Raw genomic sequence first — 27,739 nt, forward strand, 5'->3', positions numbered from 1 at the left:
CCGGGCGTGGTGGTGCATGCCTGTAATTCCAGCTACTTGGGAGGCTGAGGCAGGAGAATCGCTTAAACCCAGGAGGCAGAGATTGCAGTGAGCCAAAATTGCACCACTGCACTCCAGCCTGGGCAAAAAGTGTGAAACTCCATCTCAAAAAAAAAGGTCAGAGGGACAGACTGCACAAGCGCTGAAATCCCAGCCTCACCTGACCAGCAGGATGGCCTTGAGCAAGCCATTTAACCTCTCTGAGCCCCGATTTTCTCATCTGCAAAATGAGGATCATAGCCTACCTCACAGGGTAATTCCAAAGGGTCAAAAAGAGACAAATAATGACAGCCAAGGTCTTGGCAGTGTTTGGTCGTAGAATATGCTGGAAATGGAAGCAATTATTTTTTCTTTGGTTCCAGAGGTCTTCTTTAAAAATATACATACATTTCTTTCTTTTTAATAGAAACTGGGTTTTGTTACATCGCCCAGGCTGGTCTTGAACGTGTGGGCTCAAGCGATCCTCCTGCCTCAGCCTGTAGCTGAGACCACAGGTGCGCGCCATGGCTTTTGACTCGGAGGTCTTTGGGTTAAAACTGAAGTGGGAGGCTCACTCATCTTGAACTCCCAGTGAGGGACGGAGACTCCCTGGACACTGAAGGGAGGAAAACTGGGGCTCCTTTACATCGATTTTTAACACCGAGTTGTTAGGGGGCTTTGGGAAGGGAGGAGAAGGACACTGAGGGAGCCCACTTCACATCAGTCACATCCCCACACCCCTTCTTGAGAAAGGCCGGATCTGTCTTAGTCTTGCACTTCTGAAAGCTGCCGCCAGAGGGCAGGCCTTGACTTCACACCAAAACCACAGAAATCCCGGGGTTTGAAGGCCTGCATCAGGTATTTAGAACCTGCCTCTGAGTACAGGTTAGCAGATCAGCATTCCAGGAGAGCTCCCAAAGCCGTGCAGGAAATCTCTGGCTTCACCAGGTTGAGACAGGCAGCATGACAGAGGGGAAGAGCTTGGATTTTGGACTTGGACCTGGGTTCAGATTCTGCCTTCACCACTTAAGTGACTTTGGGCAAGTTACTGGAGCTCTGGAGTTCTCTGAACCTGGTCTTTTTTCTTTATTGTATTTAATGCTACTTGATATATATGAAAGTTTATATGCAATACACTAATTATAAAGCATACAATGTGCCAGGTAAGGTGGCTCACACCTGTAATCTCAGCACTTTGGGAGGCCAAGGCGGAAGGATTGCTTGAAGCCAGGAGTTCAAGACCAGCCTGGGCAACATGGGGAAACCTCGTCTCTACAAAAAATACAAAAATTAGTCAGGCGTGGTGGCGCATGCCTGTAGTCCCAGCCACTCAGGAGGCTAGGGTCCAGAATTGCTTAAGCCCAGGAGTTTGAGGCTGCAGTGAGCTATGATTGCACCACCGCACTCCAGCCTGAGCAACAGAGGGAGACCCCCTCCCCCAATCTCTTTAAAAAAATACAATAATAAACACTGGTGAGCTCACCATTCAATAACTATAACTCAGCCGGGTGTGGTGGCTCATGCCTGTAACCCCAACACTTTGGGAGGCTAAGAATACAACAGTTAGGTGGGTGTGGTGGCAACATGCCTGTAATCCCAGGTACTCAAGAGCAAGAGGCTGAAGCAAGAGGATCACTTGAACCCAGGAGCTGGAGGCTGCAGTGAGCCGAGACCATGCCACTGCACTCCAGCCTGGGCAACTGAGCAAGACTCTGTCTCAAGAAAAAAAAAAAAAAAAGGACTCTAACTCTACCCATAATTTGCATATACCTCCATGCTCCAGCTCATACACTTGACTTCCTCCCCTTCCATCATAACCACAGATGACCATCATCCTACCTTTCATATTTATTATTTCTTTGCTTTTTTAAAAAATATACTGCCACAGCTGGGCGCGGTGGCTCATGCCTGTAATCCCAGTACTTTGGGAGGCCGAGGTGGGCAGATCACGAGGTCAGAAGATCGAGACCATCCTGGCTAACACGGTGAAACCCCGTCTCTACGAAAAATACAAAAAATTAGCCGGGCGTGGTGGTGGATGCCTGTAGTCCCAGCTACTCAGGAGGCTGAGGCAGGAGAATGGTGTGAACCCGGGAGGCGGAGCTTGCAGTGAGCGGAGATCGCGCCACTACACTCCAGCCTGGGCAACTGAGTGAGACTCCATCTCAAAAAAAAAAAAAAAATATTGCCACAAATACATGTGTGTTTAAACAATACATTGCTTAGTTTTGCTTAATTTCGAGCTCAGTAAATATATCACTCTGTCATCTTCTGGAACTTGTTTTTTTTTTTTTTTTTCCCCTCAATATTATATTGCTGAGATACATCCACTGTGGTACATATAACTGAAGTGTGACATTTTCACGGCTGTGAGCTGCTCTGTGATGTGAACATGTCACATGTATTTATCTGGCCTCCTGTCCACGGCCATTGGGCTGTTGATAGCTGTTTGCTACAGTGAAGCTGCGGCCACCAGCACCCTTGAACGCTTCTCATGGGTTTGTACCTGAGGTGGGTTTGCTGGGTCACAGGCAAATGATCAGATCTGAGGGAGAACATCAAATCATTTAAAAGGTGGTTGTACTGTCAGGCAGGTTTCTTTTTTTCTTTTCTTTTCTTTTCTTTTTTTTTTTTTTTTTTTTTTTTTTGAGATAGCCTCTCACTCTGTAGTCCAGGCTGGAGCGCAGTGGCACAATCACAGCTCACTGCAGCCTCAACCTTCTCAGGCTCAGGTGATCCTCCCACCTCAGCCTCCTGAGTAGCTGAGACCACAGGCACTTGCCACCACATCCAGCTAGTTTTTGGGTTTTTTTTTTTTTTTTTTTTTTTGAGACGGAGTCTCGCTTTGTCGCCCAGGCTGGAGTGCAGTGGTGCAATCTCGGCTCACTGCAAGCTCCGCCTCCCGGGTTCACGCCATTCTCCTGCCTCAGCCTCTCCGAGTAGCTGGGACTACAGGCGCCCGCCACCACACCCGGCTAATTTTTTGTATTTTTTAGTAGAGACAGGGTTTCACCGTGGTCTCGATCTCCTGACCTCGTGATCCGCCCGCCTCGGCCTCCCAAAGTGCTGGGATTACAAGCGTGAGCCACCGCGCCCGGCCTTTTTCTTTTTTTGAGACAGAGTCTCGCTGTCTCCCAGGCTGGAGTGCAGTGGCGCAACTCGGCTCACTGCAAGCTTCGCCTCCTGGGTTCACGCCATCCTCCTGCCTCAGCCTCCCAAGTAGCTGGGACTACAGGTGCCCGCCACCATGCCCAGCTAATTTTTTTGTATTTTTAGTAGAAACAGGGTTTCACCGTGTTAGCCAGGATGGTCTGGATCTCCTGACCTCATGATCCACCCACCTCTGCCTCCCAAAGTGCTGGGATTACAAGCATGAGCTACCGTGCCCGGCCCAGTTTTTGTATTTTTTTAGGGAGGGGATTTCACCATGTTGGCCAGGCTGCTCTTGAACTCCTGGGCTCAAGCGATCTACCTGCCTTGGCTTCCCAAAGTGCTGGGATTATAGGCGTGAGCTACCACGCCCAGCCAGGGTTTCCAATTCATGCAACCCTCTTACTCCTTTTATTTGAAATTATCCTGCCTCCCAGGAGCAGGCCTGGCTCCCGCCGCTGCCCCCCAGCCCACAGCACACTCGCCTTTGTTCTCCGGCTTGAGCTCCTCCTGCAGCAGGTCTGTTTGCCGGTTGCCCAGCACGAAGGCGAGGAAGGAGAGGATGAGGGCGTTGAGGATGCCGATGATGGCCAGGATGTATGCCCAGCGCACTGAACAGTCCCCCAGGGAGTACTTCCCCGTCTTGGCCCCACACATGTCCCGGATGGTCTCGGCGTCCCAGCCGTCAGGAAAGATCATGCAGCCCAGGACGAGGCACAGAGCTGAGGGGCAGAGCACCGGGCCCACCACCACGGTCAGGAAGGAAGAGAAAAGATCATTACTCCCTAGTGTCCGCAGTCTGGGCCCCACCCTATTGAGGGCACATCAACCCAACCACATGCTTGTTATCCACTTCCAGAGACGGAGAAAGAGAGGGCAGGGGCGGGAGAAAGAGACGGCAGGGGCAGGGAAAAGAGAGAGAGAAAGAGGTCTAGGATGGGTAGCAGAAACTTTCTGGAACCCGCAATGCCCTGTCCCTTCCCCATCAGATCAACTCCTCCTCCAGGAAGCATTCTGGGAATATGAGAACATAGCCACCCACAGCCACCTCCTTCAACTTCCTCTAGCATCGGGACCAACTTCCTCTCCCATCTCTCCCATCCTCATTATTATTATTATTTTATTTATTTATTTATTTTGAGATGGGGTCTCGCTCTGTTGCCCAGGGTGGAGTGCAATGGCATGATCTAGGCTCACTGTAACCTCCACCTCCCGGCTCAAGCAATTCTCCTGCCTCAGCCTCCTGAGTAGCTGAGACTACAGGTGCCTCCCACCATGTTCGGCTCATTTTTGTATTTTTAGTAGAGACGAGGTTTCACCAGCCAGGCTGGTCTCGAACTCCTGACCTCAAGTGATCTGCCCGCCTCGGCCTCCCAAAGTGTTGGGATTATAGGAGTGAGCCACCACACCTGCCCTCATTGTTATTTTTTAAATTCTTGTCCTTCACCCATCAAACGTTTATTGGGCATCATTTTCCTTTTTATTCACGATGCTAGAATACACTTTCATTCATGCAGTTGAGCACTTTGCTAAGAGCACAGACTATGGAGTGCCAATGATAGGACTTAGCCTAGTTCTTCCCCTAACTTGGCTGTATGACCTTGGGGGATGCCGCTGAACCTGAACAGGCCTGTTTCAGTCAATACCATTGTACTTACCTCAAGGGCAATTAGGAGGATTAAATGAAGTAATGCGTGCAAAACACTTAGCACAGTGCCGGGCACTCAGGTAGCATTTATCCAGGGCCTACCATATGTCAGGCACTAGACCAGGCCTGGAGGGTGGGGAGACTTGGATTTTAGCTGCATGGAGCTTGCAATGTAGTGTGGAGAGAGGTACATAATAGCAAAGTGATTAAGAAGGCTGGGTCTCAAATCCTGGCTCAGCTATTTTCTAGATATGCCACACTGAGCAAGTTCCTTCATCTTTAAGCCTCAGTTTCCTCATCTGTACAATGGGGATAATGATGGTTTCCTCAAGTGGTTGTAAAGATTATGGAAGGCAGCAAAATGTAAAGTGCCTGGTACAGTAAGTTCTGGGTAAATCTTGGCTGTTATCAAAACCAGTCATAACACCAAAAGTAATAATTACACAAATAAGAAAGTAATTTGGAGAGTTGGTTTCAGGTTGGGAGGACAAAGGCAAAGAGGAAGAGAAGGAGCAGGCTCAGAAGGGCCTTGGCAATGGTTCCCTAGCTAGCATCCACCTGCTTTGGATTTAGCAACCCACCTGTCCCAATCCCGGCCCAGGTGGGCCCTTGGCCAGCACTTAGCCTAGTGGATAAGACCCAAGCCTGAGCTGATCAGCACATTGCGTTCCTCTGGTAACAGTGACTGGCTTGGAGAGTGGCACCTGCCACATCACAAGGTAGTCAGAACCCCCAGATTCAGCAGGCCACTGTAGAGATGGGGTCTTCCCCTCCACCAGCTCTGCATCACCGGCTTGATGGGGCCCTTGTACTGCCAGTCTTGCCAACATTTGGGTTACTGTATCTGAGACCCAAAGGTTCCATAGGGCTCTGTTTGGAACCGTGGGGACCTTGAGCCTGCACCAGGCCCACAGCGTGCTTAGCCTGGGTTTTAGATGACAGCAATGCAAAGTGGGGGTGATGGTCAGCTCTGCCCACTGTCCACCTGGCCCATCTAGTCCCCAGGGTGGGAAGGGGCCCTTGGCTGTGCCAGCTCCCTCCCACATCTACAATGGAGGGAATGTTCCCAGGCCTCAGCCTCTTCTGGCTTCCAACGGAGTGGGCCCTCCTCCCCATCGTGGCACTGCCAGATTCCAGCCAGTCCTCCCCCTCTCCCCAACACGTGCTCCTCTTCCACAATTCTGTGGTCGAACAGACACTGCAGCAGGGCTCCTCCTCCCACCAATGCTCCTCCTCCAAGTCAATTATCCACTCCAGTGGAACTCGCCACCTAAGGGCTGGGAAAAGAGTTGCAGCCAAAGGGAATGGCAAAAGCAAAGCCCTGCGGCAGGAACAAGCTGGATGAGTTAAAGAATTAGCAACTTTGAACAGGCCAGAGCTCAGGGGAAAACCAGGGCTGGACATGCAAATTTCGGAACTGTGGGCACTTCAGGTATTTAAATCCCGAGGACTGGACACGGTGGAAACTGAAGAGAAGGCTTAGGACTGAGCCCTGATGCTCCAGCATTAACAGGGCAGGAGAAGGAAGAGGGGCCTGCGGAGAAGGCCTGGCCATCATCTCTCCACATAGCGCTGCACTTTGCCAGACCCTCCAGGACCCTATCTGAAAGGAAAGGAGGGTCAAACGCCAAGGAAGGAACGGGGCAGGGCGAGGAGTGGTCTCAGCCCCAGTCCTTCCCCTGCCCTCGGAGTCCCCAGGGCCCTTTCCCAGGCGGGTGCGCTCCTGCCTCCCTATTCCCGGGCTCTAAATCTCAGCAAGAGGCAGGAGTGGGAACGAGCCCAAGAAGGGGGCAAACCCACACCGTCCCTTTGCCACCTCTCTGGTCGTCCACTCCCAAGGTGCCAGAGGCGCGGGTCCTGCAGCAGTCGGTGGCTCCCGCCGGGAGCATCCCCGTCTCCATGGAAACCGCGCCTGCATCCCGGCGCTCCAAGCTGCGCAGCGCTGGCTCCTGTGGGCGGTCCTCCTCCCCTCCGCAACCTGAGCACTGAGGCCTCAGGGAGGTTTTCTTCCTTTTGCTTTCCGCCTGCACGTTCTTTCTGCCTCTGTCTCTCTCTCTCTTTCTGTGTCTCCATTCCTTTCTCTTCCCCGCCCTTTTCATCTTTCTTCGCACCCACCGCCCCCCGCCCCGGCTTGTCTACCTTGTGCTCAAGTCTCAGTCTGGACCCCCGCCCCTCCCGCTTTCCCCTTTATTTAGATCTCTCAGCATTTAATATTCATTCAACTCCCTCCTTCTCTCTATTTCTTTTCTCCCTTCTCTATATCTATTCCCTCACCTTATCCTCTCTTTTTGCCTCTCACCTCAAAGATCCCACAAATACATTCCTGCATGCCCACTATGTGCCAGGCACTGTGCAGTGTGCCGAGGACAGCAGGCTGGGTGTCTGTCTTCAGGGCAGAGGCATGTGGGAAGGAATACAGCCAACAAGTCAACACATAAATAGAAGAGTTACACATGTCAAGGCGTGCAATGGAAAAAGACTAGCAGCTGCCGCCCACAATAACAGGGGTACTCAGAGATGGCTGGGGCACTCACGCTGCAGGGTTTCAGATGGTGGCTGTGGGGCCACAGAGGCCACTCTGGGAATGGGAAATATCAGAAGTCAAACATATGAAAAGCCAATTAGATGGGTTCCTTGCACCTAGGGGAAAGACAGAAAGGGACCAGTAGAGATAGCCTAGGCCAGGGAAGTGCCCAAGAGGGCCAACCATCAGGAGATGGAATGACTGCAGATAAGGTAGGGTTCAGTGTTCCCATTTGCTGGATGAAGAAACTGAGGCTGAGGCTTTTGGGTTCCAAGCTCAAGCCTCTTTTGGAATAATGAGCTGGCTGAAGAGCCAGCTGCTGCTAGGCACATACACGGGTACAGGATGGCACAAGATTTCTCAGCCTCAATGCTTTTGACATTCAAGCTAGATGATTCTTCATGAGGGGCCAACCAATGCACTGTGGGATACTTAGCATCATCCCTGGCCTCTACCCGCCAGATGCCAGGGGCACACCAAACCCAGTCAATACTGATTAAAAAATGTCAGTTGGGTATGGGTGGCTCATGCCTGTAGTCCCAGCACTTTGGGAGGCCGAGGTGGGAGGATCACTTGAGGCCAGGAGTTTAAGACCAGCCTGGGGCAACATGGTGAAAACCACAAGTACATGGTGGCATGCACTTGTAGTCCCAGCTCCTCAGGAGGCTGAGGTGGGAGGATCGCTTGAGCCAGAAAATAAAGGCTGCAGTGAGCCAAAATTGCACCATTGCACTACAGCCTAGGCATCAGAGCAAGACATGGTTTCAAAAAAAAAAAAAAACCCTAATGTAGGGGATTATCCCTGGCGGAAAACCACTGGTGTAGGGGCAGAGGCTCCAGGATGAGAGATCTCTATCCAGCTACCCCACAGTCCTACTGACTTTCTCTGCTCCAAGCAGCCAGGAGGTGTTATGACAAAACTAAGATGAACAATGTTAATATTTTTAATATTGTGATACTATTGCTAAAAATAGTGTTGAGTGGCCGGGCGCGATGGCTCATGCCTGTAATCCCAGCACTCTGAGAGGCCAAGGCAGGTGGATCACCTGAGGTCAGGAGTTCAAGACCAGCCTGGTCAACATGGTGAAACCCCATCTCTACTAAAAATACAAAAATTAGCTGGGCTTGGTGGCACATGCCTGTAATCCCAGCTACTCAGGAGGCTGAGGCAGGAGAATTGCTTGAACCCAGGAGACAGAGGTTGCAGTGAGCCAAGATTGCACCACTGCACTCCAGCCTGGGTGACAGAGGAAGACTCCATCTCAAAAATAAATAAATAAGTAAATAAATAAATAAATAGTGTTGAGTACTTAACTATGTGCCAGGGTGCTAAGTTTCTGACTTTCATTATCTCATTTAATCCTATTACTAATTAAAAAAATTCGGCCGGGCAGGGTGGTTCACACTTGTAATCCCAGGACTTCGGGAGGCCGAGGCGGTGGATCACGAGGTCAGGAGTTCGAGACCATCCTGGCTAACACGGTGAAAACCCATCTCTACTAAAAACACAAAAAATTAGCCGCGTGTGGTGGCGGGCGCCTGTAGTCCCAGCTACTCGGGAGGCTGAGGCAGGAGAATGGTGTGAACCCAGGAGATGGAGCTTGCAGTGAGCGGAGATCACACCACTGCACTCCAGCCTGGGCGACAGAGCTAGACTCCATCTCAAAAAAAAAAAAAAAAAAAAAGCCATGAGGTGGGAAAAAATACCACCCTCATTATACGAATGAGGAAACTGAGGCTCAGAGGCACCAAGTGTCTTACCCAATGTCACATAGCTTGTAAGTGAGGGAATCTGTATTCAAGCACAGATAGTTCCTTACTGCATGTTTTTCTTTGAATAAACTCACTTTTTAACTTAGATGCATTTACTTAAAAAGTAAATTTAAAAGAAAAGGAAACCAGGATCATTTGACATAAATAGAAAAACACTATAAATATAGGTATAATGAAATCAAAACAATGTTCTTAGAATCTAGCTAGATACTTTTGCCTGCCGAGTGCTCTGAGCCTGAGGGCTAATTTCTCTTTGTTTAAAAGACCTATTAGTAAGTGTGAGAGGAGTTAAAGACGCATTAGCACCAAACTGAAACTTTCTCCTTAAAGTTATGGAAGAAATTGGAAATGGAACCATGTGCTCACCACTGGCTGCCCGATGCATCTTGCATGTGTCCAGTGTTTGGGAAACACACCCCACTTTGTCCTGCCTCCACAGGAGGCTTGGCTCCATCCTTTACATGGCGATTTTTTGTTTGTTTGTTTCACTTTTTTTTTTTTTTAGACGGCGTCTTGTTCTGTCACCCAGGCTGGAGTGCAGTGGTGCAATCTAGGCTCACTGCAAGCTCTGCCTCCCAGGTTCACACCATTCTCCTGCCTCAGCCTCCCGAGTTGCTGGGACTACAGGTGCCCGCCACCATGCCTGGCTAATTATTTGTATTTTTAGTAGAGACGGGGTTTCACGTGTTAGCCAGGATGGTCTCGATCTGACCTCGTGATCCGCCCACCTTGGCCTCCCAAAGTGCTGGGATTACAGGCGTGAGCCACCGCGCCCAGCCTACATGGCTATTTTAGGCAGTCAGTTTCCCCCTCTGGGCCTCAGTTTCTTCCCCTATGAAATGAGGATCATGACATTTGCCCAACCCATTTCATAGAGCTTCTGTGAGAATCAAATGGGAGATGAGAAGTGGCACGGCAATTTTGTAAGGGTGGAGTGTGAGCAGGTCATGGTGACTCTTGGCAGAGTGGGAAAATAATCCTGAACAAAGGACTTTTTCTAGACATTCAAAAAATGTTAACAATGGCTGCCTGGGAAGGAGGTAAGTTTATTTTTTTGCAATTTAACCATGACGAGACAAATAGCTTGCCACAATATCTATTCATCCCTTCTCCCTTAGTATTTAGAACCCTCAATTTTTAGCTAAGACCTTGACTGTAGAGAATAAAGACTGCATTTTCCAACCTCTCTTGCAGTTAGATGTGACCATATGACTAAGCAAAATACACGTAGATGTGTTTTGTGGCGTTAAGGAAACAACTTTATATAAATAGATTTATAAGGATGCTACCGGGTACTCTTTGTCCCATTTTTCTTCATCCATCTCTCCATTCAGCTGCCTGGAATGCAGATGTGATGGTCAGGAATCTAGCAGGCATCTCTGACAATAAAGATAGGGGCTATACCCCAGGAGTGGTGATCATAAAGCAGGAAGTTGCTAATGACTTCAGGGGCTAGCATACCAGCTCTGGACTGCCTCACTCTAGGACATTTGTTTTTTTTGTTTTTTGGGGTTTTTTTTTTTTTTTGGAGATAGAGTCCCGCTCAGTCTCCCAGGCTGGAGCGCAGTGGCCGCGATCTCGGCTCACTGCAAGCTCTGCCTCCTGGGTTCACGCCATTCTCCTGCCTCAGCCTCCCGATTAGCTGGGACTACAGGCGCCCACCACTACGTCCAGCTAATTTTTTTGTATTTTTAGTAGAGATGGGGTTTCACCGTGTTAACCAGGATGGTCTCGATCTCTTGATCTCGTGATCTGCCTGTCTCGGCCTCTCAAAGTGTTGGGATTACAGGCATGAGCCACCACGCCCGGCCTGGACATTTGTTTTATATAAGAGATAATAACCTTGGGTCATTTATTTTATTTTATTTTGTTTTTGCGACAAGGTCTTGCTCTGTCACCAAGGCTGGAGTGCAGTGGTGGGATCATGGCTCACTGCATCCTTGAACTCCTGGGCTCAGGCGCTTCTCCCACCTCAGCCTCCCAAGCAGCTGGGACCACAGGTATTTGCCACCATGCTCAGCTAATTAAAAATTATTTTGGTAAAGACAGGGTCTTGCTATGTTGCCCAGGGTGGTCTTGAACTCCTGGCCTCAAATGATCCTCCCACCTTGGCCTCCCAAATTGCTGGGATTATAGATGTAAATTATTGCACCCAGCCTTGGGTCATTAAACTGCAATTATTTTGGTTTTTCATTTCACATGCAGTCAAACCTAGTCCTAACTGGCATAATGTTGTATTCTTTTTGAATTTTGTATCATGTGTATTTACTGGGAAAAATCATTTAACTGTGTGTCATTGGGCAAGTCCCTTCACCTCTTGGTGATACCTACTTCTCAAGCCACAAGGTAGACTGAGTGGTCACCATCATCGACTGTAATGGTAGGACATCTCCACTGGTTTTGGGGTGTAACGGTGGCACGTGCACTCTTGTAAATGTACTTACGCCTTGACTCAACTTTATCTTATGGCTATACCCTTGATTATACACAAAGGATGAATACAAGGGTGTTCACTGCACCACCATCTATAACAAGGGACCAAAAACATGTCTACCAAGAGGCATCTGGCTATATAACTTATGGTGGTATCTATGCCATGGCATAGTATTAATCCATTTGATTGAATGGGGTACAATTGTATATGTTGTCATGATCTTCTAAGATATATTAATAAATAAAAAGAAGGTCACTAGCGGTGGCTCAAGCCTGTAATCCCAGTACTTTGGGAGGCTGAGGTGGGAGGAGCACTTGAGCCCAGAAGTTCAAGACCAGCATAGCAAGACTCTTGTTTCCACAAAAAATTTAAAAATAAAGGCAGTCAAGGTACAGAATACTGTATATAGTATAATCCTATCAATTTTTAAATAGGCTTTTTTAAAGAGTAGTTTTAGGTTCACAGCAAAATTGAGTAAAATATTCAAAGATTGGCCGGGCACGGTGGCTCACGCCTGTAATCCCAGCACTTTGGGAGGCCAAGGCGGGTGGATCACGAGTCAGGAGATCGAGACCACAGTGAAACCCCGTCTCTACTAAAAAAATACAAAAAATTAGCCGGGCGCGGTGGCGGGCGCCTGTAGTCCCAGCTACTCCGAAGGCTGAAGCAGGAGAATGGCGTGAACCTGGGAGGCGGAGCTTGCAGTGAGCCAAGATCGCGCCACTGCACTCCAGCCTGGGCGACAGAGCCAGACTCCGTCTCAAAAAAAAAAAAAAAAAAAAAAAAAATATTCAAAGATTTCCCATCCAGTCCCTGACCCTACAAATGCACAGCCTCCCTCACTATCGACATCCCCCACCAGGGTGGCATATTTATTACAACAGATGAGCCAACATTGACACATTATCACCCAAAGATCATAGTTCACATTAAGTATTACTCCTGGTGCTGTACGTTCTATGAGTTTTGACAAATGTGTAATGACGTTTATGTACCATTGTAGTATATCATACAGGGTATTTTCACTGCCCTAAAAAATCCTCTGTGCTCTGCCTATTCATCCCTTCCTCCTCCCAACCCTGGGCAACCACGCTGAGGGTTTCACTGCCTCCATACTTTCGCCTTTTCCAGAATGTCACGTAATTGTAATCATACTGTATGTAGCCTTTTCAGACTGGGACTTAGTAATATGCATTTAAGGTTCCTCCATATCTCCTCATGGCTTCATAGTTCATTTCTTTTTAGTGCTCAATAATATTCTATATTCTGGATATGCCATGGTTTATTTATACATTCACCTACTGAAGAATATCTTGGTTGCTTCCAAATTTTGGGAATCATTAATAAAGCTGATGTAAATATCTATGTGGAGGTTTTTGTGTAGACATGAGTTTTTTACTCCTTAGGGTAAATACCAAGGTGTATGATTGCTGGGTCATATGGTAAGAGTAAATTTATTTTTATAAGAAACTGCCAACATGCCTTCCAAATGACTATAGCATTTTGCATTCCCACCAGCAAGGAATGAGAGTTCCTGTTGCTCCACATCCTACCAGCATTTGGTGTCAGTGTTCTGGATGTTGGCCATTCTAATAAGTATGTAGTGCTAGCTCATTGTTGTTTGAAATTGTATTTCCCAGATGCATATGATGTGGAACATCTTCTCATATGCTAACATGCCATCTGTATATCTTCCTTGGGGTGTCTGTTAAGGTCTTTTGCCCAATTTTTAATTAGGTTGTTTCTTTTCTTATTTTTGAGTTTTAAGAGTTCTTTTTTAAATTTTTTTGAGATGGAGTCTCACTCTGTTGCCCAGGCTGGAGTTCAGGGGTGCGATCTCAGCTCACTGCAACCTCTGCCTTTCAGGTTCAAGCAATTCTCCTGCCTCAGCCTCCCAAGTAACTGGGACTACAGGCATGCTCTACCACACCTGGCTAATTTCTGTATTTTTAGTAGAGACGGGGTTTTACCATGTTGGCCAGGCTGGTCTCAAACTTGACCACAGGTGATCTGACCGCCTCGGCCTCCCAAAGTGCTGGGACTACAGTTGTGAATCACCACACCCCACCTCAAGAGTTCTTTGTATATTTTAGATAACAGTCCTTTATCAGATATGTCTTTTTTTTTTTGAGAGGGAGTCTCCCTCTGTCACCCAGGCTGGAGTGGGACGATCTCGGCTCACTGCAACCTCTACCTCCTGAGGCAATTTTCTGCCTCAGCCTCCCATGTAGCTGGGACTACAGGCACATGCCACCATGCCTGGCTAAATTTTGTATTTTTAGTAAAGATGGGGTTTTGCCATGTTGGCCAGGCTAGTCTCAAACTCCTGGCCTCAAGTGATCCACCCACTTCAGCCTCCCAAAGTGCAGGGACTGTAGGTGTGAACCACGGCACCCGGCCCAGATATGTCTTTTGCAAAGATTTTCTCCCAGTATGTGGCTTGTCTTTTCATTCACTCGACTGTGTCTCTGACAGCAGAACTTTTTAACTTTAATGAAGTCCAGCTTACCAACATTTTCTTTCACGAATTGGGCCTTCAGTGTTGTATCTAAAAAGTCATTGCCAAACCCAAGGCAATCTAGCTTTTTTTCCCTACATTATTTTCTATGAGTTTCATAGGTTTCACATTTATGTCTGTGAAATATTTTGAAGAGTGTAAGCTCTATGTCCATATTATTATTATTATTATTTTGCATGTGGATATTCAGTTGTTCCAGCACCATTTGTTAAAGAGACTATCTCTTCTCCATTGTGCTGCCTTTGAGCCTTTGTCGAAGATCAACTGACTGTATTTATGTGGGTCTGTTTCTGGGCTCTCCATTCTGTCCTATCAATCAATTTGCCCATTCTTTCACCAGTATCACACTGTCTTTTTTTTTTTTTTCTCGAGACAGTGGAGTCTCACTCTGTTGCCCAGGTTAGAGTACAGTGGCGTGATCTAGGCTCACTGCAACCCCTACCTCCCAGGTTCAAGCAATTCTCCAGCCTCAGCCTCCTGAGTAGTTGAGACTACAGGCACACACCACCAAGCCTGGCTAATTTTTGTAATTTTAGTAGAGATGGGGTTTCACGATGTTGGCTAGGCTGGTCTCGAACTCCTGACCTCAGGTGATCCACCCACCTTGGCCTCTCAAAGTGCTGGGATTACAGGCATGAGCCATTGCGTCCAGCCACACACTCTTTTTTTTTTTTTTTTTTTTTGAGATGGGAGTCTTGTTCCCAGGCTGGAGTGCAGTAGCTCGATCTTGGCTTACTTCCACCTCCACCACCTGGGTTCAAGTGATTCTCCAGCCTCAGCCTCCCGAGTAGCTGGGATTAGGGGAGCCCGCCACCACACCGGGCTGATTTTTTATATTTTTAGTAGAGACAGGGTTTCGCCACGTTGCCCAGGTTGGTCTTGAACTCCTGACCTCAGGCGATCCGCCTGCCTCACCCTCCCAAAGTTCTGGGATTACAGGCATGAGGCACCATGCCCAGCTCACACACTCTTAATTACTATAGCTTTATAGTAAGTCTTAGTAAGTCTTGAAGTGGCAGTAGTATCAATCCTCTGATTTTGTTCTCCTTGAATATTGTATGGCTATTCTGGGTCCTTTGCCTCTCCATATAAACTTTAAAATCGGTTTGCTAATATGGACAGAATAACTTGCCAGGATTGTGATTGAGATTGCATTGAATCTAAAGATCATGTTGGCAAGAACAAACATCTTGAAAATAATGAGTCTTCCTACCCATGAACATGGTATATATTTCCCTTTATTTTAGCTCTTCTTCTATTTCTTTCACTAGAGTTTGGTAATTTTTCTTATATAAATCTTGTACATATTTTATTAGATTTATACCTAAATATTTCATTTTGGGGGTTGTAATTAGAATAATATTGTGTTTTTCATTTCACTTTGTCCAGTCTGAGAAACAGACAGAGACCCTGTCTGTACAAAAAATGAAAAAATTTAGCCAGGTGTGGTGGCATGTTCCCAGCTACTCAGGGGGCTAAGGTGGGAAGACTGGTTGAGCCCAGGCCATAGTAAGCTATGATTGAGCCATTACACTCCAGACAGGGCAACAGAACTAGACTCTGTCTCAAAAAAGAAAAAAAAATCCACTTGTTCATTTCTGGTACATAGGAAAATGATTAACTTTTCTATATTGACCTTGTATTCTGCAATCTTGCTATAGGAGGTTGGGTTTTTTTTTTTTTCTTTTGGTTGATTCTCTGGGATTTTCTACATAGATAATCATATCATCTACAAACAAAGATAGTTTTACTTCTTCCTTCCCAATCTGTATTCCTTTTATTTCCTTTTCTTTTCTTATTGCATTAAGGACTTCCAGCATTATTTCAAAAAGCAGTGGTGAGGGGACACCCTTGCCTTGTTCTTGATCTTAGTGGGAAAACATTTAGTTTCTTACCATTAAATATAATGTCTATTGCAGGTTTTTTTGTCAACTTGAGAAAGTTTCCCCCATTCCTAGTTCATTGAGAGTTTTTATTGTGAATAGGTGTTAAATTCCAACAAATGCTTTTTTTCTGTGATTACTGATAAAATCATGTGATTTTGCTTCCTTAGCTTGTTTATGTGATCTATTACATTAATTGTTTTTTAATGCTAAACCAGGTTGGCATACTTGGAATAAATCCCAATTGGTCACGGTGTACCATTCTTTTTATAGATTATTGATTTGACTTGCTAATATTTTGTTGATGATTTTGTGTCTATGTTCATGAGAGATATTGGTCTATAGGTTATTTTTCCTTGTAATGTCTTTCTCTAGTTATAGTATTAGTGTAATGCTGGCCTCATAAAATGAGTTAGGAAGTTTTCTCTCTGTTCTTATTTTCTGAGAGATAACGTAAAGAATTCTTGTAATTTCTTCCTTTAATGTTTGGCAGAATTCACCAGTGAACCCATCAGGGCCTGGTGCTTTCTCTTTTGGAGGATTATTGATTACTAATTCAATAGATATAGGTTTATTTATATTGCCTATTTCTTCTTGTGTGAGTTTTGGCAGATTATGTCTTTCTAGGAATTGGTCCATTTCATCTAGGTTATCAAATTTGTGTTCACAGAGTTGTTTAAAAAAGCATTTCTTTATTATCCTTTTTATGTCCACAAGATCTGTAGTGATGTGTCTTTGTTCATTTCTTTTGTTTTTTTCTTTGAAACAGAGTCTCACTCTGTCGCCTAGGCTGGAGTACAATGGCTCACTGCAACCTCTGCCTCTTGGGTTCAAGTGATTCTCATACCTCAGCCCCCCAAGTAGCTGGGATTACAGGTGTTCACCACCACATTAGCTAATTTTTGTTTATTTATTTATTTATTTAGAGACAGAGTCTCTCTCTCTGTTGCCCAAGCTGGAGTTCAGTGGCACGATGTCAGCTCACTACAACCTCTGCCTTTTGGGTTCAAGCAATTCTCATGTCTCAGCCTCCTGAGTAGCTGGGATTACAGGTGCATGCCACCATCTCGTCTAATTCCTTGTATTTTTAGTAGAGATGGGGCTTCTCCATGTTGCCCAGGCTGGTCTTGAACTCCTGACCTCAGGCAATCTGCCTGCCTCAGCCTCCCAAAGTACTGGAATTACAGGCATGAGCCACTGCACCTGGCCTCTTTATTCATTTCTGATATTAGCAATTTGAGTTTCTCTCTCTCTCTCTGTCATAGTTAACCTGGGTAGAGGACTATTGATCTTTTCAAAAAAGTAACTTTGGTTTTGTCGATTTTCTTGATTGATTTCTTGTTTTCAATTCAACTGATGCTCTAACTTTTGTTTCTCTGCTTTCTCTCTCGTTCTTTCTCTCTTTTTTTGAGACAGAATCTTACTTCATCAACAGGTTGTAGTGCAGTGGCACGATCATGGCTTACTGCAGCTTCAGACTCCTGGGCTCAAGCAATCCTTCCACCTCATCCTCCTGAGTAGCTAGGACTACAGGCATATGCCACCATGCCTGGCTAATTTTTTTCTTCAGAGATGAGGTCTCCCTATGGTGCCCAGCTTGGTCTCAATTCCTGAGCTCAAGGAATCCTTCTGCCTCAGCCTAAGTATAAGCTGGCTAATTTTTTATTTCTTTGCAGAGAAGGGCTTCACTATATTGCCCAGGCTGGTCTTGAACTCCTGGGCTCAAGTGATCCTCCTACTTTGGCCTCCCAAAGTGCTGAGATTGTAGGTGTGAGTCACCATCCTGGTTGATTTTTATTATTTATTTTCTTCTGTTTACTTTGAATTTAATTTGCTCTTCTTTTTCTAGCTTCCTAATATGGAAGCTTAAATGATTGAGTTTAGATCTTTCTTCTTTTCTAATATATGCATTCTATGCTATAAATTTCCCTCTAAACACTGCTATCATGTCATTCCTCAAGTTTTTATAAGTTGTGTTTTCATTTTCATTTAATTCAAAATATTTGGCTGCATACTGGGGTTCACAATTGTAACCCTGGCACTTTGAGAGGCTGAGGCAGAAAGTTCACTTGAGCCTAGGAGTTTGACGCAAGCCTGGGCAACATACTGTGACTCCATCACTAATTTAAATAAATAAATAAATGGAATATTTTAAGCTTTATCTTGAGGTTTCTTTTGTTGTTGTTGTTGTTTGTTTGTTTGTTTGTTTTGAGATGGAGTCTTGCTCTGTTACCCAGGCTGGAGTGCAGTGGTGCAATCTCGGCTCACTACAACCTCTGCTTCCCGAGTTCAAGAGATTCTCCTGTCTCAGCCTCCCAAATAGCTGAGATTACAGGCATGTGCCACCACGCCCAGCTAATTTTTGTATTTTTAGTAGAGATGGAGTTTCACCATGTTAGCCAGGCTTGTCTTGAACTCCTGATCCGCCTGCCTCGGCCACTCAAAGTGCTGAAATTACAGGTGTGAGCCACCGTGCCCAGCCTCTATCGTGAGATTTTTTATTTGATCCATGTGTTATTGAGAAGTGTGTTGTTTAATCTCCAAGTATTTTGGTATTTTCCAGCTGTCTTTCTGTTATTGATTTATATTTTAACTCCAATGTGTTCTGAAAGCAGACATTGTATAATTTCTGGTTCTTACATTTGTTAAGGTGTGTTTTTTGGTCCAGAATGTGATCTGTCTTGGTGAATGTCCCATGTGAACTTGAGAAGAATGTGTATCCTGCTGCTGTCACATGAAATAGTTTACAGATATCCATTATATGCATTTAATTAATGGTGGTGTTGAGTTCAGCTATGTCCTTACTGATTTTTCTGCCTGGATTTTTCCATTTCTGATAGAGAGGTCTCGAAGTCTCCAACTACAAGAGTAGATGCATCTATTTCTCTTTGCACTTCTATCAGTTTGCCTCATGTATTTTGATGCTTGGTTGTTAGGCACATGCATGTTAAGGATCATTATGTCTTATCACTTGGTAATGACTCTCTTTATCCTTGATAACTTTCTTTGCCATGAAGTTTGCTTTGTCTTAAATTAATATAGCACTCTCATTTCCTTTTCCTTTTCTTCTTTTTTTTTTTTGACAGTCTTGCTCTGTTGCCCAGGCTGGAGTGCAGTGGTATGATCATAGCTCACTGCAGCCTTGACTTCTTGGGGTCAAGTGATCCTCCCACTTCAGCCTCCTGAGTAGCTGGAACTAGTAGTGTACACCACTATGCTTGGCTAATTTTTTTTCTACTTTTTTTTTTTTTTTATTAGACGGAGTCTCACTCTGTTGCCCAGGCTGGAGTGCAGTGGCGCGATCTCAGCTCACTGCAAGCTCCGCCTCCAGGTTCACGCCATTCTCCTGCCTCAGCCTCCCAAGTAGCTGGGACTACAGGTCCCCGCAACCATGCCTGGCTAGTTTTTTTGGATTTTTTTTAGTAGAGACGGAGTTTCACCATGTTAGCCAGGATGGTCTCGATCTCCTGACTTCATGATCCGCCTGCCTTGGCCTCCCAAAGTGCTGGGATTACAGGCATGAGCCACCACGCCCAGCCTCTACTTTTTTTTTTATTAGTATTAACATGGTATATCTTTCTCCATTCATTTTCTTTTAATCAATATATGTCTTTATATTTAAGTTGGTTTCTTAAAAGACAACATATAACTGAGTCTTTTTTTAAAATCTATTCTGATAATCACTGTTTTTTAATTGGTGGATTTAGACCATTATATTCAAAATTATTATTGATATAGGTGGATTAACATCTATCATATTTGTTACTATTTTATATTTGTTGACCTATCTCTTTTTTATTTTCTATTTTCCTGTCTTTTGTGGTTTTAACTGAACATTTTAAATGATTCAATTTTTCTCTCCTTTCTTAGAATATCAGTTATACCTAAAAAAATTTTTAAGTATTTGCCCTAAAGTTTGCAATATACATTTCTAACTAATGCAAATCCATTTTCAAATAACACTATACCACTTCACAGGCAGTACAAGTACCTTATTATTATTATTATTAATATTTTTAGTAGAGACAGGGTTTCACCATGTTGGCCAGGATGGTCTTGATCTCTTGACCTCATGATCCGCCCGCCTCGGCCTCCCAAAGTGCTGGGATTACAGGCATGAGCCACTGCACCCAGCCAAGTACCTTATAATAACAGAATAATCCTATGTATGACTGTTGTCATTCATTCACTTTAAGCATAAATAAGCATGTGTGTGTGTGTGTATGTGTATAATTGAAAACACTGTTGCTCTAATTATTTTAAACAAACTGTTATCTGTTAGATCAATTATGCATAACAAAAATAAAAGATTTTGGCTGGGCGTGGTGGCTCATGCCTGTAATCCCAGCACTTTGGGAGGCCAAGGCGGGCAGATCACCTAAGGTCAGGAGTTCGAGACCAGGCTGGCCAACATGATGAAACCTTGTTTCTACTAAAAAACACAAAAATTAGCCAGGCATGGTGGCGCCTGCCTGTAATCCCAGCTACTCGGGAGGCTGAGAGGCAGGAGAACCACTTGAACCCAGGAGATGGAGGCTGCAGTGAGCCAAGATTGTGCCATTGCACTCCAGCCTGAGCAACAAGAGAGGAACTCTGTCTCAAAAAAAAGAAGAAAAAGGCCAGGCATGGTGGCTCACCCCTGTAATCCCAGCACTTTGGGAGGACAAGGCGGGCGGATCACGAGGTCAGGAGATTGAGACCATCCTGGCTAACACAGTGAAACCCCGTCTCTACTAAAAATACAAAAAATTAGCTGGGCGTGGTGGTGGGTGCATGTAGTCCCAGCCACTAGAGAGATTGAGGCAGGAGAATGGCGTGAACCCAGGTGGCGGAGCTTGCAGGGAGCTGAGATCGCGCCACTGCACTCCACCTCAAAAAAAAAAAAAAAAAAAAAAAAAAAAAAAAAAAAAAAAAAAAAAAGAAAAAAAAAAAAAAAAAAAAAAAAAAAAAGCCAGGCATGGTGGCTCATGCCTGTAATCCCAGCACTTTGGGAGGCCGAGGCGAGTGGATCACAAGGTCAGGAGTCTCTACTAAAAATACAAAAATTAGCCGGGCATAGTGGGCATGGCTGTAGTCCCAGCTACTCAAGAGGCTGAGGCAGGAGAATCGCTTGAACCTGGGAGGCAAAGGTTGCAGTGAGCGGAGATCGCGCCACTGGACTCTAGCTTGGGCGACAGAGTGAGACTCTAGCTTGGGCGACAGAGCGAAACTTCGTCTCAAAAAAGAAAAGAAAAGAAAAAAGAAAAGAAGAAAAAGTTTGTTTGTTTATTTATTTATTTTGAGACAGTCTTTTATTTATTTATTTATTTATTTTGAGACAGAGTCTCACTCTGTCCACCAGGCTGGAATGCAGTGGTGAGATCTCAGCTCACTGCAACCTCCACCTCCCTGGCTCAAGCAATTCTCCTGCCTCAACCTCCCGAGTAGCTGGGATTACAGGTGTGTGCCACCACTCCCAGCTAATTTTTGTATTTTTAGTATAGACGGGGTTTCACCATGTTGGCCAGGCTGGTCTCAAACTCCTGACCTCAGGTAATCTACCCACCTCAGCCTCCCAAAGTGAGAAAAGCTTTTATTTTACCTTAACTTATTCCTTCTTCAATACTCTTCCCTTACTTGTATATATCTGAGTTCTTTTTTTTTTTTTTTTGAGACAGAGTCTCGCTCTGTCACCCAGGCTGGAGTGCAGTGGCGCAATCTGCAGGCTCCGCCTCCCGGGTTCACGCCATTCTCCTGCCTCAGCCTCTCCGAGTAGCTGGGACTACAGGCGCCCGCCACCACACCCGGCTAATTTTTTTTTGTATTTTTAGTAGAGACGGGGTTTCACCGTGGTCTCAATCTCCTGACCTCGTGATCCGCCCGCCTTGGCCTCCCAAAGTGCTAGGATTACAAGCGTGAGCCACCGCGCCCGGCCGACATCTGAGCTTCTAACCTATACTGTTTCCCATTTTTTCTCTAAAGAACTTCTTTGAACACTTCTTGCAAAGCAGGTTTACTGGTAACAAATTCCCTCAACTTTTGTTTGTCTGAGAAAGTCTTTATTTCTCCTTCACTTTTGAAAGATAATTTCAGAGAGTACACAATTCTAGGCTAGTATTTTTCCCCCCTCTCAACACTTTAAATATTTGACTCCACTCTCTTCTTACTTGCACAGTTTTTGAGCAGATGTAATTCTTATCTTTGCTTTTCTATAGGTAAGATGTTTGTTTTTTGTTGTTTTTGGTTGGTTTGTTTCTTGTTTTCCTTCTGGCTTGTTTCAGAATTTTTTCATTATGCTTGATTTTTTCTAGTTTGAGTATATGTCTAGGTGTAGGGTTTTTTGTTTGTTTGTTTGTTTGTTTGCTTTGTTTTTTTGGCATATCCTGCATGGTGTTCTCTGAGCTTCTTGGATGTATGGTTCGGTGTTTAACAATAATTTGGGGACATTTTCAGTCATTATTATTTCAAATATTTCTTCGGTTCCTTTCTTTTTTCTCTTTCTGTTATTCTAAATATGTAAATGTTACAACATTTTTAGCCATCATATAGTTCTTGGATATTCAAGTTTGTTTGTTAGTTTGTTTTAGTCTTTTTCTCTTTGCTTTTTGTTTTTAGAGGTTTCTATTGACATGTCTTTGAATTCAGAGATTCTTTCCTCAGGCATGTCCAGTCTACTAAAAGCCCGTTAAAGGCATTCTTCCTTTCTGTTACAGTGTTTTTTATCTCTAGCATTTATTTTTGGTCCTCTCTTAGTATTTCCATCTCTCTGCTTACATTGCCCATCTGTTCTTGCATGCTAATTTATTTGTTAGAGCCTTTGCATATTAATTATAGTTATATGTGTAAATTCCTGGTCTGATAATTCCAACATGCCTGCCATAATTGAGCCAGGTTCACATATTTGCTCTGTCTCTTCAAACTGTGTTTTTGCCTTTTAGTATCCCTTGTAATTTTTTTCTTGATAGCTGGAAATAATGTACTGGGTAAAAGAAACTGCTATAAGCAGGCTTTTAGTGATGTGGTGGTAAGATGTGGGAAGAGGGGAAGCATTCTATAGTCCTACAAAGAGGTCTCCGTCTTTTAGTGAGCCTTTGCCCTGGACTGTTAATTTCGCAAATGCTTCTCAGTTGCTGCTGTTTTTTTCTTGCCCTCCTTAGATGGGACAGCATGGCTAGGGGCAGATGGAGTTTCCTTCCCCCAAGATCAGTTAGCCTCTCTCTGATAATCCTAGCAGGTTAGGCTCTAGTTACCTAATTTCTCCCGAGGACAGGCCTGGCATACATTAGAATTGTTCCTTTTTACCTCCTCTTGCCAGAATCATGAGGGGATTTTTCTCCAGTATTCACCATGAGAACTTGGTAGAGCTTCAGGAAGTAAAACTTACAAAAGTGTGGGAGCCCCCCTAATGACGGGGTCCCTTGGGAGTTTTTAATGTCTCACACTTGTCCACATTGAGCCTCCAGCAATTTGTCCATTACAATTCAGTTTTCCCTTGCCTGGGCATTGGTTCCCATAAAGGTTTCTGCTCATGGGTTCCTTCTGCTCCTGCAAATTGTGATTCTCTGCACTCACCTGTCTGTCGCTCCAATTTTGGGGGCAGCAGTTTGCCCTGTGACCTTACGTCTCTCATGGATCTAGCAAGAGTGTTGATTTTTCAGTTTGTTTGGCTTTTGCTTGCTGTTAGGATAGAGTAGCAGCTTCCAAGCTTCTTACATCTCTGACCAGAAACCAGAAGTCCACTCATCTATGTTTTTTATAAAAAGGATATGCATACTATGAAATGCATTGCAACAATGAGAAAGAATGGGTAGCACTTTAAGGACTGAAAGAGCAAGATTTCTTTGACACAATGTCATCTGAAAAAAAGCAATCATAATTTAAAAAAAATCAAATGTGTTTATACGTTTGAAAAAATGGGAAAAAATGGGAAACATGCCAGACATTGTTTTAACTGTTTTATATGTATTAATTCACTGTTACCTAATTTTTTTTTTTTTTTTTTTTTTTTTTGAGACGGAGTCTCGCTTTTTCACCCAGGCTGGAGTGCAGTGGCTCAATCTCGGCTCACTGCAAGCTCCGCCTCCCGGGTTCACGCCATCCTCCTGACTCAGCCTCTCCGAGTAGCTGGGACTACAGGCGCCCGCCACCATGCCCGGCTAATTTTTTTTTGTATTTTTAGTAGAGACGGGGTTTCACCGTGGTCTCGATCTCCTGACCTTGTGATCCGTTTTTATATGTTATGAAACAGGCACAGAAAGGTTAAATGATGAGTCTGACCTAGCCTTCCTGGGGCCTGAGTCCATGCTCTTAACTACCTCTCTTTTCTGACATATTGAGCAGGTAGAAAGACCATACATAGGCATGATTCCTTTAGTTTTAAAAAAGTAGGGGATGGTATATACATATAATGAAATATATTGAACCTTAAAAAGGAAGGAAATTCTGACACATGATACAACATGGAGGAATCCTGAAGACACTTTGCTAGGTATATAAATAAGCCAGTCATGAAAGGACAAATACTGTATGATTCCATTTATATGACCTACCTAGAGTAATCAAATTCATAGAGACAGAAGGTGAAATGGTGGCTGCCAGGGCTTGGGAGAGGGAGGAATGTGGAGTTAGTGTTTAATGGGCACGAAGTTTCAGTTTTGCAAGATTAAAAGAGTTCTGGAGATGGATAGTGGTAATGACTGAGCAATAATGTGAATGTACCTGATGCTACAGAATTGTGCACCAAAAGACAGTAAAAATGATAAATTTTATGTCATGTGTATTTTACCACAATAAGAAAATGCGGGAAAAAAGAATGTCCCCGGACGAATCTAATAATAGTTTGAATAACTGTCTTTATTTTGCTCACAATTATAGTCGGCTGTGGTCTAACATCCCTCATTTCATCTCCCTCCTTCAAGCATCTCTTACAGTGATGGTGAATGTAATGAGTTTAATTGCATTCCCCCCAAAAGGTATGTTTAAGTCCTAATCCCTGGTACCTGTGAATGTGATCTCATTTGGAAACAGGGCACTTGCAGATATAATTAAGACGCAAGACAAAATAAGGTCATTAGGGTGGGCTCTAAGTCCAATCACTGGTGTCCTTATAGGAAGAGAAGAGAAACACACACACACGTGAAGACCAGAGATTGGAGTGATGCTGCTGTAAGTCAAGAACGCAAAGGAAGGCTGACAGCCAAAAGAAGGGAGACGAGATCAGGGAAGCTTCCCTCCCAGAGTCTGCAGGGGGCGTGAGGCCCTGCCCACACCTTGATATTGGACTTCTTAGCCTCCAGAACAAGAATAAATTTTTGTTGTTTTAAGAGAAAAAGAAAAAAAAGATTAAAATGGTAAATTTCATGTACATGTATTTCACTGAAAGGAAGGAAGGAAGAGAAGGAGGGAGGGAAGGAGACAGAAGGAAGGAAAGGAAAGGGAAGGGAGAAAGAAGTAGGGGCACACAGAAGATGACGTGATACAGTTTCCTTATGGATATGTATGTAAATGTGCAGAAAAAGATCAGGGAAGATAGAAACGAAGTTTATAAGAGTGGTGGCCTCTGGGTGGGGCTTGGGTGGGGACTTAAGTCTTTTTGTAATATTTCAGCTTTTTACAGAGTGGGTATATTCATATATTACTTGTGAAATTTAAAAACATAATTTTGACCAGGCATCGTGGCTCATGCCTGTAATCCCAACACTTTGGGAGGCCAAGGCAGGTGGATCACTTGAGCTCAGGAGTTTGAGACTAGCCTGGGCAACATGGCAAAACTCTGTCGCTACTAAAAAAATAATAATAATACAAAAAGTTAGTGGGCGTCGTGGTGTGTGCCTGTAGTCTCAGTTATTTGGGAGTGCTGAGATGGGACGATTGCTTGAGCCCAGGAGTCAAAATCAGCCTGGGCAACATGGTGAAACCCCATCTCTACAAAAAATTAGTCAGGCATGGTGCAAGCGCCTGTAGTCTCAGCTACTCGGAAGGCTGAGGTGGGGGGATTGCTTGAGGTCAGAAGGCAGAGGTGGCAGTGAGCCAAGATCATGCCACTGCACTCCAGCCTGGGCAACAGAGCCAGATGTGGTCTGAAAAACAAAAACAAAACCCATATACAGTAGACTAGTGTGGTGGAATAATTTTTTTTAAAACCCAGAAAACCAATAATTGTACAAATTAATTTTTCAAATACACACACACAGAGGCATATCCTGGGGATATTGCGAGTTTGGTTCCAGACCACCATAATAAAGCAAATATTGCAATAAAGCAAGTCACACAAATTATTTGGTTTCCCAATGATATAAAGTCATGTTTACACTATATACTAATAGTGTGCAATAGCATATGTCTAAAAAAACCCAATGTATATACCTTATTTTTAAAATACTTTATTGCTAAATTATCATCTGAGCCAGCCTTCAGCAAGTTGCAATGAAGGTTTGAGTAGCTGTAGCAATTTCTGAAAATAAGATAACAACGAAGTTTGCCACATCGATTGACTCTTCTTTCACAAAAGTTTACTCAGTAGCATGTGATGCTATTTGATAGCATTTTATCTACAGAACTTCTTTCAACATTGGAATCAATCCTCTTAAACGCTACTCCTGCTTTATCAACTAAGTTTATGTAATATTTTAAATCTTTTGTGGGCATTTCAACAGTGCTCACAGCATCTTCACCAGGAGTAGATTCCATCTCAAGAAAGCACTCTCTGCTCATCCATAAGAAGCAACTCCTCATCCATTCAAGTCTGATCATGAGATAGCAGCAATTCAATCCCATCTTCGGGCTCCACTTCTAATGCTAGGTCTCTTGCTATTTTCACCACATCTTCAGTTACTTCCTCCACTGAAGCATTAAGCTCCTCAAAGTCATCCATGAGGGTTAGAATTAACCTCTTTCAAACTCCTGTTCATGTTGACATTTTGACCTTCTCTCATGAATTACCAATGTTCCATTTATTTTTTTTATTTTTTATTTATTTTTTTTTTTTGAGACGGAGTCTCGCTCTGTCTCCCAGGCTGGAGTGCACTGGCGCAATCTCGGCTCACTGCAGGCTCCGCCTCCTGGGTTCACGCCATTCTCCTGCCTCAGCCTCTCCAAGTAGCTGGGACTACAGGCGCCCGCCACCACGCCCGGCTGATTTTTTTGTATTTTTAGTAGAGACGGGGTTTCACCGTGGTCTCGATCTCCTGACCTCGTGATCCACCCGCCTCGGCCTCCCAAAGTGCTGGGATTACAAGTGTGAGCCACCGCGCCCGGCCCCATTTATTATTATTATTATTTTTTTTTTGAGATGGAGTCTTGCTCTGTCGCCCAGGCTGTAATGCAGTGGTACAATCTCAGCTCACTGCAACCTCCGTCTCCCGGGTTCAAGCAATTCTCCTGCCTCTACCTCCCAAGTAGCTGGGATTACAGGCATGTGCCACCACACTGGCTAATTTTTGTATTTTTAGTAGAGATGGGGTTTCATCGTGTTGACCAGGCTCGTCTTGAACTCCTGACCTCAAGTGATCTGCTCACCTTGACCTCCCAAAGTGCTGGGATTACAGGCATAAGCCACTGCATCCGGCCCCCCAACTTTTTTTTTTTTTTTTGAGATGGAGTCTCCCTCTGTGGCCCAGGCTGGAGTGCAGTAGCACGATCTTGGCTCACTGCAACCTCCATCTCCTGGGTTCAGGAAAATCACCAATGTTCTTTTTTTTTTTTTTTTTAGATGGAGTCTCACTCTGTCACCCAGGCTGGAGTGCAGTGGCACTATCTCAGCTCACTGAAACCTCTGCCTCCCAGGTTCAAGCGATTCTTCTGCCTCAGCCTC

At 44.7% G+C, this 27,739-nt stretch overlaps 1 protein-coding gene across 3 annotated transcripts in view; it reads right to left on the bottom strand.

Moving 5' to 3' along the window:
* LHFPL4 (LHFPL tetraspan subfamily member 4) overlaps positions 1–27,739 on the bottom strand; it is a 56,457-nt gene that overhangs the window by 2,794 nt on the left and 25,924 nt on the right. For 2 of the 3 annotated variants that reach the window (XM_058437227.1, XM_058437226.1), the window contains exons 3-4: positions 3,654–3,890; positions 181–1,290 (exon numbers count right to left, since the gene is read on the bottom strand). In XM_058437227.1, coding sequence (XP_058293210.1) covers positions 1,064–1,290; positions 3,654–3,890 — 464 coding nt within the window. In that variant the 3' untranslated portion in view covers positions 181–1,063. Of the gene's footprint in view, positions 1–180; positions 1,291–3,653; positions 3,891–27,739 lie in introns of those variants that run through there. The other variant, XM_058437228.1, reaches the window with a different exon arrangement.

The sequence above is a fragment of the Hylobates moloch genome, unplaced genomic scaffold (genome assembly GCF_009828535.3).
Source record: "Hylobates moloch isolate HMO894 unplaced genomic scaffold, HMol_V3 SCAFFOLD_4, whole genome shotgun sequence".
NCBI lineage: Eukaryota > Metazoa > Chordata > Mammalia > Primates > Hylobatidae > Hylobates > Hylobates moloch.